Raw genomic sequence first — 13,620 nt, 5'->3', positions numbered from 1 at the left:
TTATGTTATATGGAATTGGTGCCACAGGTCTCCTGTGTATCTTTTTTTCTGTATTTATCTTTGCTCCTTTCTCATTTCCCCAACAGATTTATGTAGATGGCTTTTAATAATCTGCTGGCTGACCACAGATATTTAGAAGAGTGGAGTATGCGGAACTGGGTGAATGTAATTCCACCACAGTCGTTAGCTATATCCAATAAATAATTTTAAGAGATAAGAGAAGTCTTATGATATATTCCTTGGGGCTTAGGGAAGAAATACAGGTAGTGCCATGCATATAATTTCTTGCATGCAATACAGCTCGTGAACTTGGAAATCGTTGTCTCTGGCCTCTATCTAATGATTGTAAAGATTCATAAAGAAGGCCCTAAAAGATCTGCATCTGAAGAGAGAGCATTTCTTTCACGCAAGTGTCTCCTAAGAATCTCCTTCCTCTCTCACATTGACACAGGAGAATAGAGATGTACTAGTTGCAAAAGGAAATGGTGCATGTGAAGGCTCAGGCTCCTACACACACCCTGTAGGACACAAAGGCAGCTCTGCAAGTCACAGTGTCCCAGTCACTGCTCTGCAAGAGCAAGGCAGATTTCAGGAGCGCATGGTCTAATGGCTTGGTGGCACTGAGAGTTGCTGTCCTACCCTGCCTTCCCATTTATTTCTCCGCCCGGCCCAGCTGCCTCCCTTACATCGACCCTGATGCTCAGCTCAGTTCACCTTCCGCCCCTGCCAGCACGCTACTTCACTCACAGGCAGCTAAGCACACAGCAACTCTCCCCTTGCCTGCACACGGCTATCCTGCACAGCAGGCGCTTCCCTCCTGCTGCTGAACTGGACGAGTACAGAGGTCATCCAAACCCCACATTAGACAAGTCTTGGAGGAAAACAATGGAGGGTTTCTGCATCTGTGGTCTTTCTTGAGTTTCAGATTTCATTTATAACTCTCAGAGCCTGCAGAGAATCTCACCTTTAGGACAAAGCTTGCCAAATTATTGCTTTTTCTGAAAGAGTTTAGGTTGCTGATATTTCCATTTTGTCAACCAAATTATTTATGCTGATGCTGGCATCTTTTTTGTTGACATATATTAGGTGTTTATTAAATGATTAATACTACTTTTAAGAAGTTGGAATTCAGATAGTTGATTATGTTAGTATGATAATTTTGCAATAACTATACTTTGTCGAATAATGTCCTTCAAAATGTTATTTGTTCTTGCAGTGGTTGTTTTATTATGTGCTATTTTGTGAACATTAAGTGTGTCTTAACTTCTTTTCTGATAACATATTGTACATTACTCTGGCTGTCCCTTAATATCTTACAGTTGGCTAGCAGAAAAAAAATTGTACCGGTGAAAAATAAAATTTAAAAAGAGAATACCTCTTTTTGCAATGGGAGATGACTTTTCATCATCATGGACAACTCAGTGACAGAGCAGACTGTGGAATTACTGAAAATCCAAAGGAACATTTGTGAAATGGTTTTCTTTGGCCTCAGCTGACCCCACTCAGTAATATTATAAGCTGGAATTAATTATTTTAAGTACAGTACCCATAATAAGGATTACTGTCTAGTTTACTTTGTCTATCCTTTAAATATGTCAACGTTGGTGATGGCAGCACTGTTTTTTGTGATAGAAACATGTGAGCACCATATATTTTTAATTTGAAACAGAATAGACCTACACAATATGGTTATTCCCTATTTTTAAAAAAGTTTGCATGAATTAAGAAGCATTTTTAGAGAATGCTGAAAAGAATACTCAAGAAAAAAAGCAAATAAGTTAAAAGTGTGGTCAGAGACTGTCTTAAACATCCACTTCAGCTGAATCGCTCTTTCTCTGCCTTATCATACATATATGTGTGTGTGCATGTGCATACACACGCACGTGTAGAGTTGTCCTGTTGGTAGTTAAGGGTCATTCTGGTTTCCTCCAAATGAGAATCTGATACGTTCCTGGGATGGTTCTTTCTGATATGTCAGGTTGAATCAATATCAAAATAAACCTTCTGCGTTTGGTCATTGCTACTCTGGTGTCTTTGTATAATCTGTGGATAACTTATATTGAACTTGAAACTCTCATTCCAAATGCACTTGGTTATTACTGTTCTCAAAGCGTTTGTCACACATGGCTATGGTGGAATCATCATACGGTAAATTGTACTAATCTAGTCCATAAACAGAATTAGCTTAATCAACCCTCTCCCAATCCCAGGGTGTTAGTTTTCTAGTCTTAAAAGTATTCTGTACAAAAATCACTCAGTCATCTTTCACAGCTCTATGGCTGTGTTTTCTTAGAACAAAAACTAAATGAATTATCTTTCTAAAGCCATAATAAACAAAAAGAACTGAAAACAAAGGTCTCCCTAGTCCCACAGTGTCCTTCCTCCAGTAAAGCTTCAGGCCAGCAAGCTTCCATGCCTGTCTGAACAATGCCAAACCCCACACACCTCTTCTGGTTACCTACAAAAATCTCCTTTCCTGGGAAGTGCTCTGTGCTCAGGTGCCTCCTGGGCAGTATTCCTCCTGCAGGCCCTGCCCTACCCTTGATTCTATCTCCTTGTCTCACCCTCTGCCCTATAACACTCTCCCTCTGCCTTAAAAAAAATTCTCAGTGGTGTGTGGTAGCCACAAAAAGAGGCATTTTTTCCACGCCCAGGCACAGCATTTTTGACAGTGCATAGTGTGTAAAAATAAATGCTTATTTTACTAGTGTTAAAGATATGATTGATAAAAGCCATGAATCAAAATTGCCAATGAAGTCTTTTAGATAGTAGTTTGTATTCTTTGCTTTTACAAAGTTACAAAGTTACAAAATTTTATATGGAACCATCTCTTAGATACTTTACCCCAGCAATTATGGTTATATTTCTAGCTGAATGACTGTTATTATTTCATATAGCAGTACAACTTTAATTATATGTGTGGTACATAGATTATCTCCATGACCACTCTGTTCCTAAAACTCTTTGTTTGCTTTCTTCCCCAATATAGTTCACACCAGTTCTGGCTAAACAGGCCATCACAGTTGTATGTAAGTTAGCCTGCAAACACCAACTTTTCATGCATATTTTCTGGTGCTATCCTCTAAGACCTTCAGCAAAGCAGACAGGGAACTCTTTGTTTCCACCACAGAGTTAAATGTTTAATGTCCATTTCTGTGTTCTTGGCCTCTACTAGCTTCCTCTGCAAGACAAAATGGTATTCCCTCATGTCCATTACTGTTTTCTTGGCAAACCTACGTGCTGCTAATACTGTTCTGTTAAATCATGGGTTCTTGTTCACTGCATTCATAGACCCCAGGGCCAGATACTGGCTCCTGCTTTGGCAGTATGAATAGCTTGTAAAATTGTCCTAAACAGGTACCTGAGGATTGCCTCCGCCTTACACCACTCACTCTTATGCTTACCCTCCCTGCTGGATGGCATATCTTGGGATCATGTTACAGCATAAGTGACACTGGTAAGAAAATGGTTATCTTCTTCAGGGTACCAGTTGCAAGGGGATTGTTGTAGGCAGCTGAGACTTAAAGCAGCCCTGATGTTTGTTGTTGTAGGAGTTAACTAAGCCAGAGATAGCAGGGTTAAAGGTGGCACTAAGGCTGCTTCAGGGGTTACACCCCATCAGATACACTGTATGGAGCACCTTTTAAATTTAAAGAAATAGGTTTTTATATAACTTTATAAGGATATAGAGTTGTATACATAAAAAACATAAGCAGTATCAATTCCAACAGTATGAATGGATACATTTCTCTATAATAACTAAAGAAGTTGCTATAAAGAAATGAAGTATTAGCTTTGGTGATTTGCTTCTCATTCTGAAGCTTGTGCACATCGAAGCAAAAAGAAAACCTTTCCATTAGAAACAAGTGAACGTCCAAGAATGCCATGTTTAAGCACTACTGATTTTAAGATCTAAGGGCTAGATAGGTTAAGGGATTTAGACATGCAGAAAACAGAAACTTTAACACTTAACTTTAGGAGGATGTTGAGATTTAAGTGTGGAATCCAGACCCTGCATTAGCTACCCAGTCTCCATATGAAATACACAGAGGTTCCTGAGAAAGATGCCCTTAACAATGTGTGCAGCTGCAATTAGCTAGTGCATGGGACAAAGTTCTACTGAGAAATCTGCTCATCACTAGGGATTACACCCATTTTCCTGAAAGCCTTTTTTCAAGGTTATGGACTTTGGAAGAGAATCACAGAATCACAGAACAGTTGAGGTTGGAAGTGACCTCAGGAGGTCATCTGGCCCAACGCCCCTGTTCAAGCAGGGTCACCTAGAGCTAGTTGCCCAGGACTATGTCCAGATGACTTTTGTATATCTCCAGGGTAGCGACTTCACAGCTTCTCTGGGCAACCTGTTTTATTGCTCAGTCACTCTCACAGTAAAAGAGCATTTTCTTATGTTCAGATGGAGCCTCCACTGTTTCAGTTTGTGCCTATTGCCTCTTGACTAGTTGAAAAAGATGTCATTTCTCTTTCATACAGGGGTTTACAGCTTAAAATACAAGAAGAGCTTCAATTTCTTAACTTTTCAACTGGAAGGAATCAATTTTTAAACTCCATATAAAGCTGCCTTATATTAAATTTGAGATTCAGTGGTGGTGTTTTGTCCTCTACTGAAAGACTGCTGCTCTGCAGGAAATAATGAAAGATTCGTAAGTTTGAATAAGAACTGAGGAAGAGCATGATTCTAATCTATTGTTAGAAAACTCACTTAAGCAGAGAAGGTGTGTCTCAATATCTACTTTATGGACTGCATAATCTAAACACACAAACAGGTATGGGAAGAATATTTACAAATTCATCCCCATGTTCAAGAAGGAGTTGAACCTGATTCTCCTACTGCTTCAGTAAATGCTCTTGGAGTGCCTGCTGGGGTTCATTGCTATTTCTTGCATGGCACTGGCTTTTCTTGTAGTCAACAAAAAGCCAGAGGATTTTACTAGAGTAGTACCAGGCTGAAGCTAGCACACACTGCTTCTCAGCCAGGCTTCTCAGCCTGCCTAGAGTGCCAGAATGACTGGGTTGCTTTTAGTCCACTTGGAATCTAGGCAGAGCAAGCCCCTCACTGTGAGCAAAGGAAAGAGTGATTCATACCTTGCCACAGTCACCACATATTGCTCTAGGGAAAAATTGCCTATGTCTAGTTTTACCTCCTTGTATCATAGAAACACCAGTGGAACTCTGCTGTAGATGGTCAGCCCCTGGAGTAACTACTTGTGTTATGATATTGCCTTGAACGTTTGTCTTAGAAAGGTTCAGGCAGAGGTATAATAGATGCCCAAACGTGATGTAGTCCAACACACTAACCCAGCACACTACAGAAAGAAAGAAATTGTACCACCGAAGACGACAAGGCCACAGTAGGATGTACATCTCTGTTTTTTGGAAATCAAGCATCCAACTATCTGTTTGGAGTCATGAAAGAAGAGAATACTTAGTTTACTGTGGAAAAAAAATAACATTTTTTCTTAGTTTTCCTTAAAGATCCGACTAAGTAGGTGTGTCTGCAATGGATCTTCTTTGTAAACTGAGTTTAGGCAGATTTCTTTTTTGTTCGTTGTTCAAATATGCACAGATTTTAGAATATCACTATTCAGGCTTTACTTTTTATCCTCACATTTAACTAAAGGTAATCCTATGATGGAACAGACATGAATCCTTTTCCTAATGTTCATGTCTGTCAGTCAGTTTAATGTTCTGTCTACACATAAAGGTGTCTGTACCCTAGTATAAATAAGGCTCTGTACAAAAATGCTTTGAATTTATGTGTGTTGGCTTGATTTTCAACATATTGCTCTGTGTTAGTCTTTCTATCTTTAAAGCAGATTTTTGCCTTTCTGTCTACTGTTCTGAGCTCACTGTCTGGTATTTAAATATTGCCTAAATAAATGAATTCACGTTCCGTTGTGCTAATGTACACTGTGTTCATACAAGGTTGGAAGTAGGAGAAATGAAGTGTTTTATCAATTGCACAAAAGTTGCTGCTCATACTGTATGGTAACTAGTTTTCAGTGTTTGGTAAAATGTGATTATATTATATGCTTTATCATCAATATAACATATGGCACTGTATTTAAAAAAAAAAATTTCCATGTGAATACTGAACTTCTTGTAATGTAAAAATGTATAAAAAATGGTCACAGCACTGATGTGAACATCCTGCATGCTCATGGAGAACTGTAACAGTTTACTTAAGCTCTAATAGCAGAAATTAGCTAGCTATAACAAAACAGGGCTTCCAAACAGTCTTGTCAAAGTAAGGGAACAGAAGAGAGAAGCCTATACTGTAACTGTCATGTTGTCAAAAACAACAGCGTTGATTTTTTCTGTCTCTGTATTGCCCCATGAAATCCTCCTAGAGATAATCATCTTAATCATATTGATCTTTTGGGAATGCTGATAAAGTTAGTTGATAATGAGGTGTGAGCTGAGCAGGGACAGCTGTAAGACTTGCATGGACTTTTTCCAAGTTCTTACAAATATCAAGAGAACAAAATACAGGTAGCGTGATGCTCTCTCTCTAGTAAATACCCTCTTCTCTGAGTCTTTTTTCACTTCATTATCTGTACATTCCTCAGTATACACATACTTTGTTTTTTCATAAATACTACAAGAGAATTCTTCACAGAATTCTTCTCTAAGTCATATTTTGTATGAAAAGGAAATGTTCAAAAACCCTCAGAAAGATAAGGAATAGGATTTTAGCTAGGAGTGTAAAGCTGGTTTGGTTCTAAAGATTAGTGAAGTCTACAAAGCCTTTTTTTTCTGGTGTGTTTGATCTATAGGAAATTTATATTCCACCTCCCGGAATGCCTGCCTAAACATGAACATATATATTTGTTCTGTCTTTAGTTTTATTGGTTTTGTGATTTTTTTTTTAAATGTGGACAATTAATGCAAAATAAGACATGATGTCAAGCCCCGCAGATTCTTTAAATGGTGGCCAGAAGAACCACACTTACAGATGTATTCCATTTGCATTATAGTTTAATTTTGCTGCAGTTTGATAGAATTTTGGCCACGCTCCACAAAACTTTGCAGCTGGCTGCTTGGATTACATTTAGCAACAAATTATATGAGGTAGCCTGGTAGTATTTGTTTATAAAACAATGCCAGTGAAACAACATAGGTAGACAATTGCACAGGTACAGACAAACACACATTCATAGGATTGTAAATAAACAGCTTTCACAGGCACCAATGTAACTCTATTAACTGCCATGTTGTTCCCCCTTATTTACACCCATGTGAGTAAAGTTTCGTGATTATGATACTTGTTTCAGATGAGTAAAGGCTGAAACATTGACATTTAACTAGCTTAAGTATATCAAACTGGACTACTTCAATACTGACTCTTAAGATATAGAAGTATTCCATCCTTTTTCTTCCTGTCCCCTCCTCTCTGAATATACAGTGCTTGGTTGGTCTTGCAGTCATACATATGCACGTGGTATTTGTGTGAGACTGCTTGAAAATACAAGTTTGTCTGATATACTCATGCACAGATTATGATTTCTTTATTTTATGTATGTGTTAATGGTCATTAATTTGATGTCAAGCATATAGCTGAACAGAAGAGACTAACTGTCTTGAGTAGGTGAAATAAAGAGTAAATTTGATGAAATAATGGTGTTACTCCTGAGTGTGACTGTTGTAAGAGAAACTTGAAATTATACACACCCTTATGTGACACTGCTTCTTCATTACATAATCTGACTTTCTGAACAGAGCTACCTTGCTCTCTTACTTCTACATTTTCCCTTTACCTTACCCACACTGGAAGGAGGGAAATTTTATTTTTCTTTTATCTTCAGTGACTCTAGAGGCAAAAAATTCCTTGATCATCACTGATCCTAGTGCAGTACTTCATTAAATTTATATACAATTCTAGAAAGTGTGTTAGAAATTGACTTTAGGGAACCTATTAAACTTTTGAGCATGGAAGGTTCCCAAGTTTAATTTATGGTTTGCAGAAATATGGGATATTCATTGTTGTCCTTTTTCTACTGTCAGCAATTACATGTGTGTGTGTGTCTGAATTTATCATTTAGTCCATACAGAAGTTAGGGGCAACACTGGCTAATCATGTAAAATATATACCTCAAGCTACTTTTATTTTGAAGCATCTCAAGCTGGAGCGATGTAAAATTACATGAACTTAGATCAAGAATGGATCAGTGGTCTCTGCTTCCTTTTAAATGTGAATTCTAGACAGCAGAATTGATAACATTGGCTTTCTCATCCTGCCTTTTTCCTACTCCTTAGATCATGGTGTGTGTGTGTATGTATGTATGTATGTGCATGTGTGTATTTATATAAATTTATATGCCACTGTTCTCAAATATATTCTTTCTGGCAGGGTGATTGGACAGAAAAAGTGCTCAAGATCCTCTAATAGACTTCAATGCAGTCTGCCTGCTGCTCTGTTTTGCTCCGAGTCAAGTATTTTTTTAAGCTGATAATTGAAAACCTGTCTTGTTCTTACAGAATGGCTTTGCTGTTGTAAGGCCCCCAGGCCATCATGCTGAAGAATCAACAGCCATGTAAGTACCAGGGAATATTGCCCATCTTGGAGCACTAAGGTTACTGGCAATCACCTGCGTTGTGCATGTCTCTGAAGAACTGTAATTGTTAACAGATGACTGAAAAGGCTTTCTAGGTACTCCCAGAAGCAGATTTATGGCCTCAGAGATCATATAGCATTTTTTAAAATGCTCTGAACATTATTTATAGCTGTTTTCCTGACTGATTTGCTTTCTCATTTCTGTTCTTCTCTATTCCACAGGGGGTTCTGCTTTTTTAATTCGATTGCAATTACTGCCAAATACTTGAGAGACAAGCTAAATATAGGCAAGATATTGATTGTAGATCTGGTATGTATTCTTGGCAAGCATCACACTTTCAGTGCATCTAGATAAAAGATAATGAATTTGTATTTATATGTCAGACTTTCCTGCTCTTAATACCTACAAGTAATAAAGGTGTGCATTTCCTCTGATTTTGGGAACTCATTAAAGCCAGGATGGCAGTACTGGAGTCATAAACATCTATGTTTCACTTTAATGGTGTTAACTGCAATTTAATGAGAAGAAGGCACAGATCAGGGCAACTTTTATGGTCCTTAAATGAATTGATACTTCCACCGTTAAAATAACCCTACAGAACCCAAGTTTACTTTTCCCTACAGAATACAAACTTTAAATAGTCAGATGTGCTTTAAAGAATGCTGTTGCTTTGGTAACCAAATTGGCCACTTCCCCCAGCTAGCAGTGATTCAACTTGTTGTGTAACTTCGATATTATTAAACAAATCAACAGGTCATTCCCTCTAAGAAGTTTTCAAGTCATGTATGCCAGTTTTTGATGGTTCCCTGAAGGAAAGCTATGTGATTAAAAATCCACTTCATTGGATTAGTCTTGTATTTTAATAGAAGGCATTCTTACACTATACTTAATATGTTTAACAAATGGATTATTTAAATGCAGATGACATTTGGCATGTTGTCTATATTATTTTCATGAATAATGAATTGGAGCGCTGCCTTGCACTTAAAGGATCAGCCCAATGCACAGCCCAAGGAAAGCTGAATGCTGATTTATGAGCACCATTTTTGTTTTCCTACAGTTCATGAGGAGGTGTAATAGGGTGTCTGACAAAGCATAGACAGGAAATGAACCCTGGCATCAAAACCTAACCTGTTACATCTGCACTTAATTAATTTTTGCAGGTGATAAAAGATTTAAAGGCAAAATATGTTAAAGGGTTTTTGAAGTGCAGGGCTTAATAGTCTAAATCTTGTTCATATCTGCACTCATAATTAAATCTTATTGTGAAGTCATGGCCTTACCATCTAGCACTTTTGTTCAGTTAAACATGCGTACTGGCTGTTGAAGAGAAACAGAGAAAGGGGGAGTGTGGGAGAAGGAATGGCAAAAGAAAAATGAGTGGTAGAATGACTATATGGCTAAGTTAGATATTCTTAGAAGGTTTTGCAAATATTTCTCAGAGCGTTCTACTATCACTTAGGAACATAATTATAAACTGCAAGAAAACAGTATTTTTGAAAAATTCACTTCCATTGTATGGTGTATCTGTTTGCTGGCTTGAATCTTACAGTTCATTGAGTTTTACTGCTGCAAATGCTGGCCAAATGTGAACTCTATGTTTATTCTTGGTTTTTTAATAAGAAAAGCCTATTCAAAGTTTGCATTTTGTGAATGTTTTTAAGTCTTTTTGACTGTAAGTGCTACATTCACCATGTCAGGAAAAGAAATTACTTCCATTTGACCTACTCAGCCAATAAGCACTTAGGAATTCAGCTTCAATTTTGCAAGGCAAGGTTAAATGTGCAAATCATTACCTGTGCAAATGATTACCTGTGAAGCTGCCTATCCTTACCCAGGGAAGTGGACAGGGAATGCTCAGCCTCTCTCTGACTCTATCCCATTGGCCAGAATAACTCAGCTGGTAAAAAGGGAGAAATATATGGCTGACACAGATTACTTTATACCTGGAGCAGTCCAGTCCCTAGTCTGCTGCATGGTCAGTGCAATGATGTACAAAAATTCATATGGAAAATTTCTTATGTATGCAAACTATCAAAAAATCACAATCCAAACTGGATGAATGAATGAACAAGTTAATAGCGATGTCTTTATGTCCACCAACAGAGAGTTTTGGGCATCTGAAGGAAAAAATGCAATTACAGATGTTAGACTTGAAATTAACCTTTAAGACTGTATTTTGATAGTGACTAGCACAGCAGGACCTCATGCTGGTTGGCAGCTATACTTGTTACTACAATGTAAATGTTAAAAAATAATATTCAATCCCACACATTAAACTGTACTCTTGTTACAAATTAAGTGTAGTCTTCCTGTAGATGCTGCATGTGTTCATATATAAATGCTTAATTAACTTTTTAATTTTTAATCTTTCCGTCATTTTTTTCTATGCTAAAATAAAAGACCTCTCTGTCAGCTTTTCTTTCCTTATCCCACCATTTGAATAAATCTCCATTTTGAACTGACTTATATATCCTGAATACATTTGATCTACTAAGGGCAGAATATGAACACATTTCCCACATGGTAACATCCCCAGTCTTAAACAACATATTCTTTTGCCTAACCAGAGAATTTACTGCTCTTCAGAACAGAGTCACTCTTGGTGGAATTAAAGTTTAGACAAGACAGCTAACTTTGAGATTTGAATAATAAATAAAAAAAGAGCTCCGTATGCCCATTGAATATTTTTTCTTCTCATTTGAAAACTGTTACAGCAAGAATATATCTAAATCCCCAAATGTGTATGGAAAAGAAAGACTAATTAAAATCACAAAATAAAGTCCTATTATGGTTTTAGTCATAGTCTCTACAGATATATCTGTATGGCCAACATAACTTCTCAGGTTGTTTTTGCAATCCTCGTTCCAAGATCATCCCCACTTGCATGTATGTTAGCATGACTTGGGTCTCTGTTGGAGTAAACCAATCAATTCTGTCACAGTTGAAGACTGGATGGGATTCTCGGGTTAGTCTGCATGCCAGATTTTACTTCAGTTGCCAGTCAGATCCCTCTAACTCTAGGCCGGCTCCCTTCAAATCTCCAATACCCTCATACCGGTGTGCACTCCCTTGCACCTCCAACATGTGTTACATTTAACCTTGGCATTAAGTCACAGTTGGGCTGTAACTTCATCCTCATGTTGTTTCAAGAAATTTCAACTGAGAAAAGAAAAGTAACTGTCATAATAATACCCACAGAGGTCCCAGAGGAGGTCCAAGTCAAGCACAATGCAGTACAAGTAAGGATCAATGTAGAGAGACCTGAAAAATGTGGGTGAAAGTCATGGGCTATATCAGCTGGCAAAGAGAGCAAGCAATGGGCAGTACTTGCTGTGCCATTGGCAATGTACATCTAATTTGAACCTTTCTGGAGTCTAGGCATCCTGAGAAAAAGGTGACCATTGTTTCTCTAAATTTGGTTTAGACCTCATAACATCTGTAAAATAAATACAGTCTGGGTGATAGTGTTGCCATTCAGAGTACTTTGTCTGTCCTCCTTCTGAATTCTCTCTTTAAATCAGAAATTTTAAAGGGTTGGATTAAAGGAGGAAAATCAATAATATCTATAATTTTTCAGCTTCTTACAAATGTCAGGGAAGAAAATTACAAAAAAACCTGTTTTCTTTTACGGAAAGGCAAGTGAATTTTCCATTTTCACTTGTAAAATTTCTTGTGTATTCTAACCACATAGTACAATGGTAGAACTGTGAAAACAAAACTAAAATAGAGGAAAAGTCCACATTTTCAGCCTTTGTTATATAGATATACTGTCAGCATTTCTTTTTCAGTATTTTATTTAATGACAGAATTTCTTTTCACTGGTGTTATATAATGTTTGAAATATGGAGACTGGCCAAGGTCACTCCTTGATTGTGGAAGGCACCATCCTATCTGCCAGATGATTTAATAGCTAATGAGATCATATTCCTATGTCTTCAACTGTTGCCGTCATGATTTTGTAAAAATGAAGTATGAAGTCCTTTCCGCATCTGGCATCTCTTTTGATGTGGATCTAACTGCTGAGGGACTGCTAACTGAACTGAATGTTTCAAGAAAGCCAATTTACTCAGCTGGTCGCAGAGCCTTTGACCTCAATAGTGGAACTTGGCAAATCAATGAATACACTTATGTTTAGTGTTCTGTCAAGAATTGTGAAAAAGCTCTGTAAACCATAGATCCTTCTGCAAAATACTAGTTTGTAGTTTAAACATTAGTCTTTCTTCAGAGGCCAATGAGGCTAGTTAATTAAGCCTGAGGGGTTATGAACTGTTGGCAGTTAATAAGTCATAAAATTCCTCCATAAAACAGGATGCTAGATTCCATCACTGAGGCAAGGAGTACAAAGAGCCGGTGTATAAATATCTAATTGTACAAAAGGACTGGGATTTCTCAATGACTGCTCATCTGGAGTCTCCAGGGCACGCTCGCTATGGTTTCCTGATTTTTAGAAGCCAGTTTAAAAAATGAGTGCATTAAAGAGTAATTTGCCTGAAAGTTCAGGAAGTATGGGGTGGTGAAGGGAGGGGGAAAGGGAAAGACAAAAGGAGGGCAAGGGAGAAGGAGAGAAACAGTGCGGGGGGGTAAAAGAAAGCAGAACTGAGCTCTCTACACTGAGTTGGACATTATTACATTTGTCATCTGTTTTCTTTCTCCTTTAGGATGTTCACCATGGCAACGGTACACAGCAGGCTTTTTATGCTGACCCCAGCATCCTGTATGTTTCCCTCCATCGCTATGATGAAGGCAACTTCTTCCCCGGCAGTGGAGCCCCAAATGAGGTTAGGTTTATTTCTTTAGAGCCCCATATTTATTTGTATCTTTCAGGTAATTGCGTTGCATGATTACCCCTAATTTTCTTGTCCTTCTCTGGTTCTTTAAATTACACCCGATTACCAAATTGTCCACTGGGAGCAGGGGACCAGTGGAGAACAAGTGCATAACCCAGAGCAGTCCTTGTCAAACAAGGCTGGGCTGATCTGACATGTTGTTTGATGTTTGTTTCTAAAGCATACTTGAGAATTTTTTCTTTTTTTTCCTTTCCCTT

General features: G+C 37.9%; 1 protein-coding gene across 1 annotated transcript in view; it reads left to right on the top strand.

The window, feature by feature from the left end:
- Positions 1-13,620, top strand: part of HDAC9 (histone deacetylase 9) — a gene marked incomplete at its 3' end in the record, with an annotated part of 225,766 nt that overhangs the window by 120,215 nt on the left and 91,931 nt on the right. The window contains exons 16-18 of the mRNA XM_081996501.1: positions 8,497-8,552; positions 8,795-8,882; positions 13,235-13,354. Coding sequence (XP_081852627.1) covers positions 8,497-8,552; positions 8,795-8,882; positions 13,235-13,354 — 264 coding nt within the window. The remainder of the gene's footprint in view (positions 1-8,496; positions 8,553-8,794; positions 8,883-13,234; positions 13,355-13,620) is intronic.

This window comes from Phaethon aethereus (assembly GCF_964289735.1).
Source record: "Phaethon aethereus genome assembly, chromosome: 2".
Classification (NCBI taxonomy): Eukaryota; Metazoa; Chordata; class Aves; order Phaethontiformes; family Phaethontidae; genus Phaethon; species Phaethon aethereus.
The sequence above is the reverse complement of the archived record's forward strand: the minus strand, read 5'-3'. Positions and strand labels throughout refer to the sequence as shown.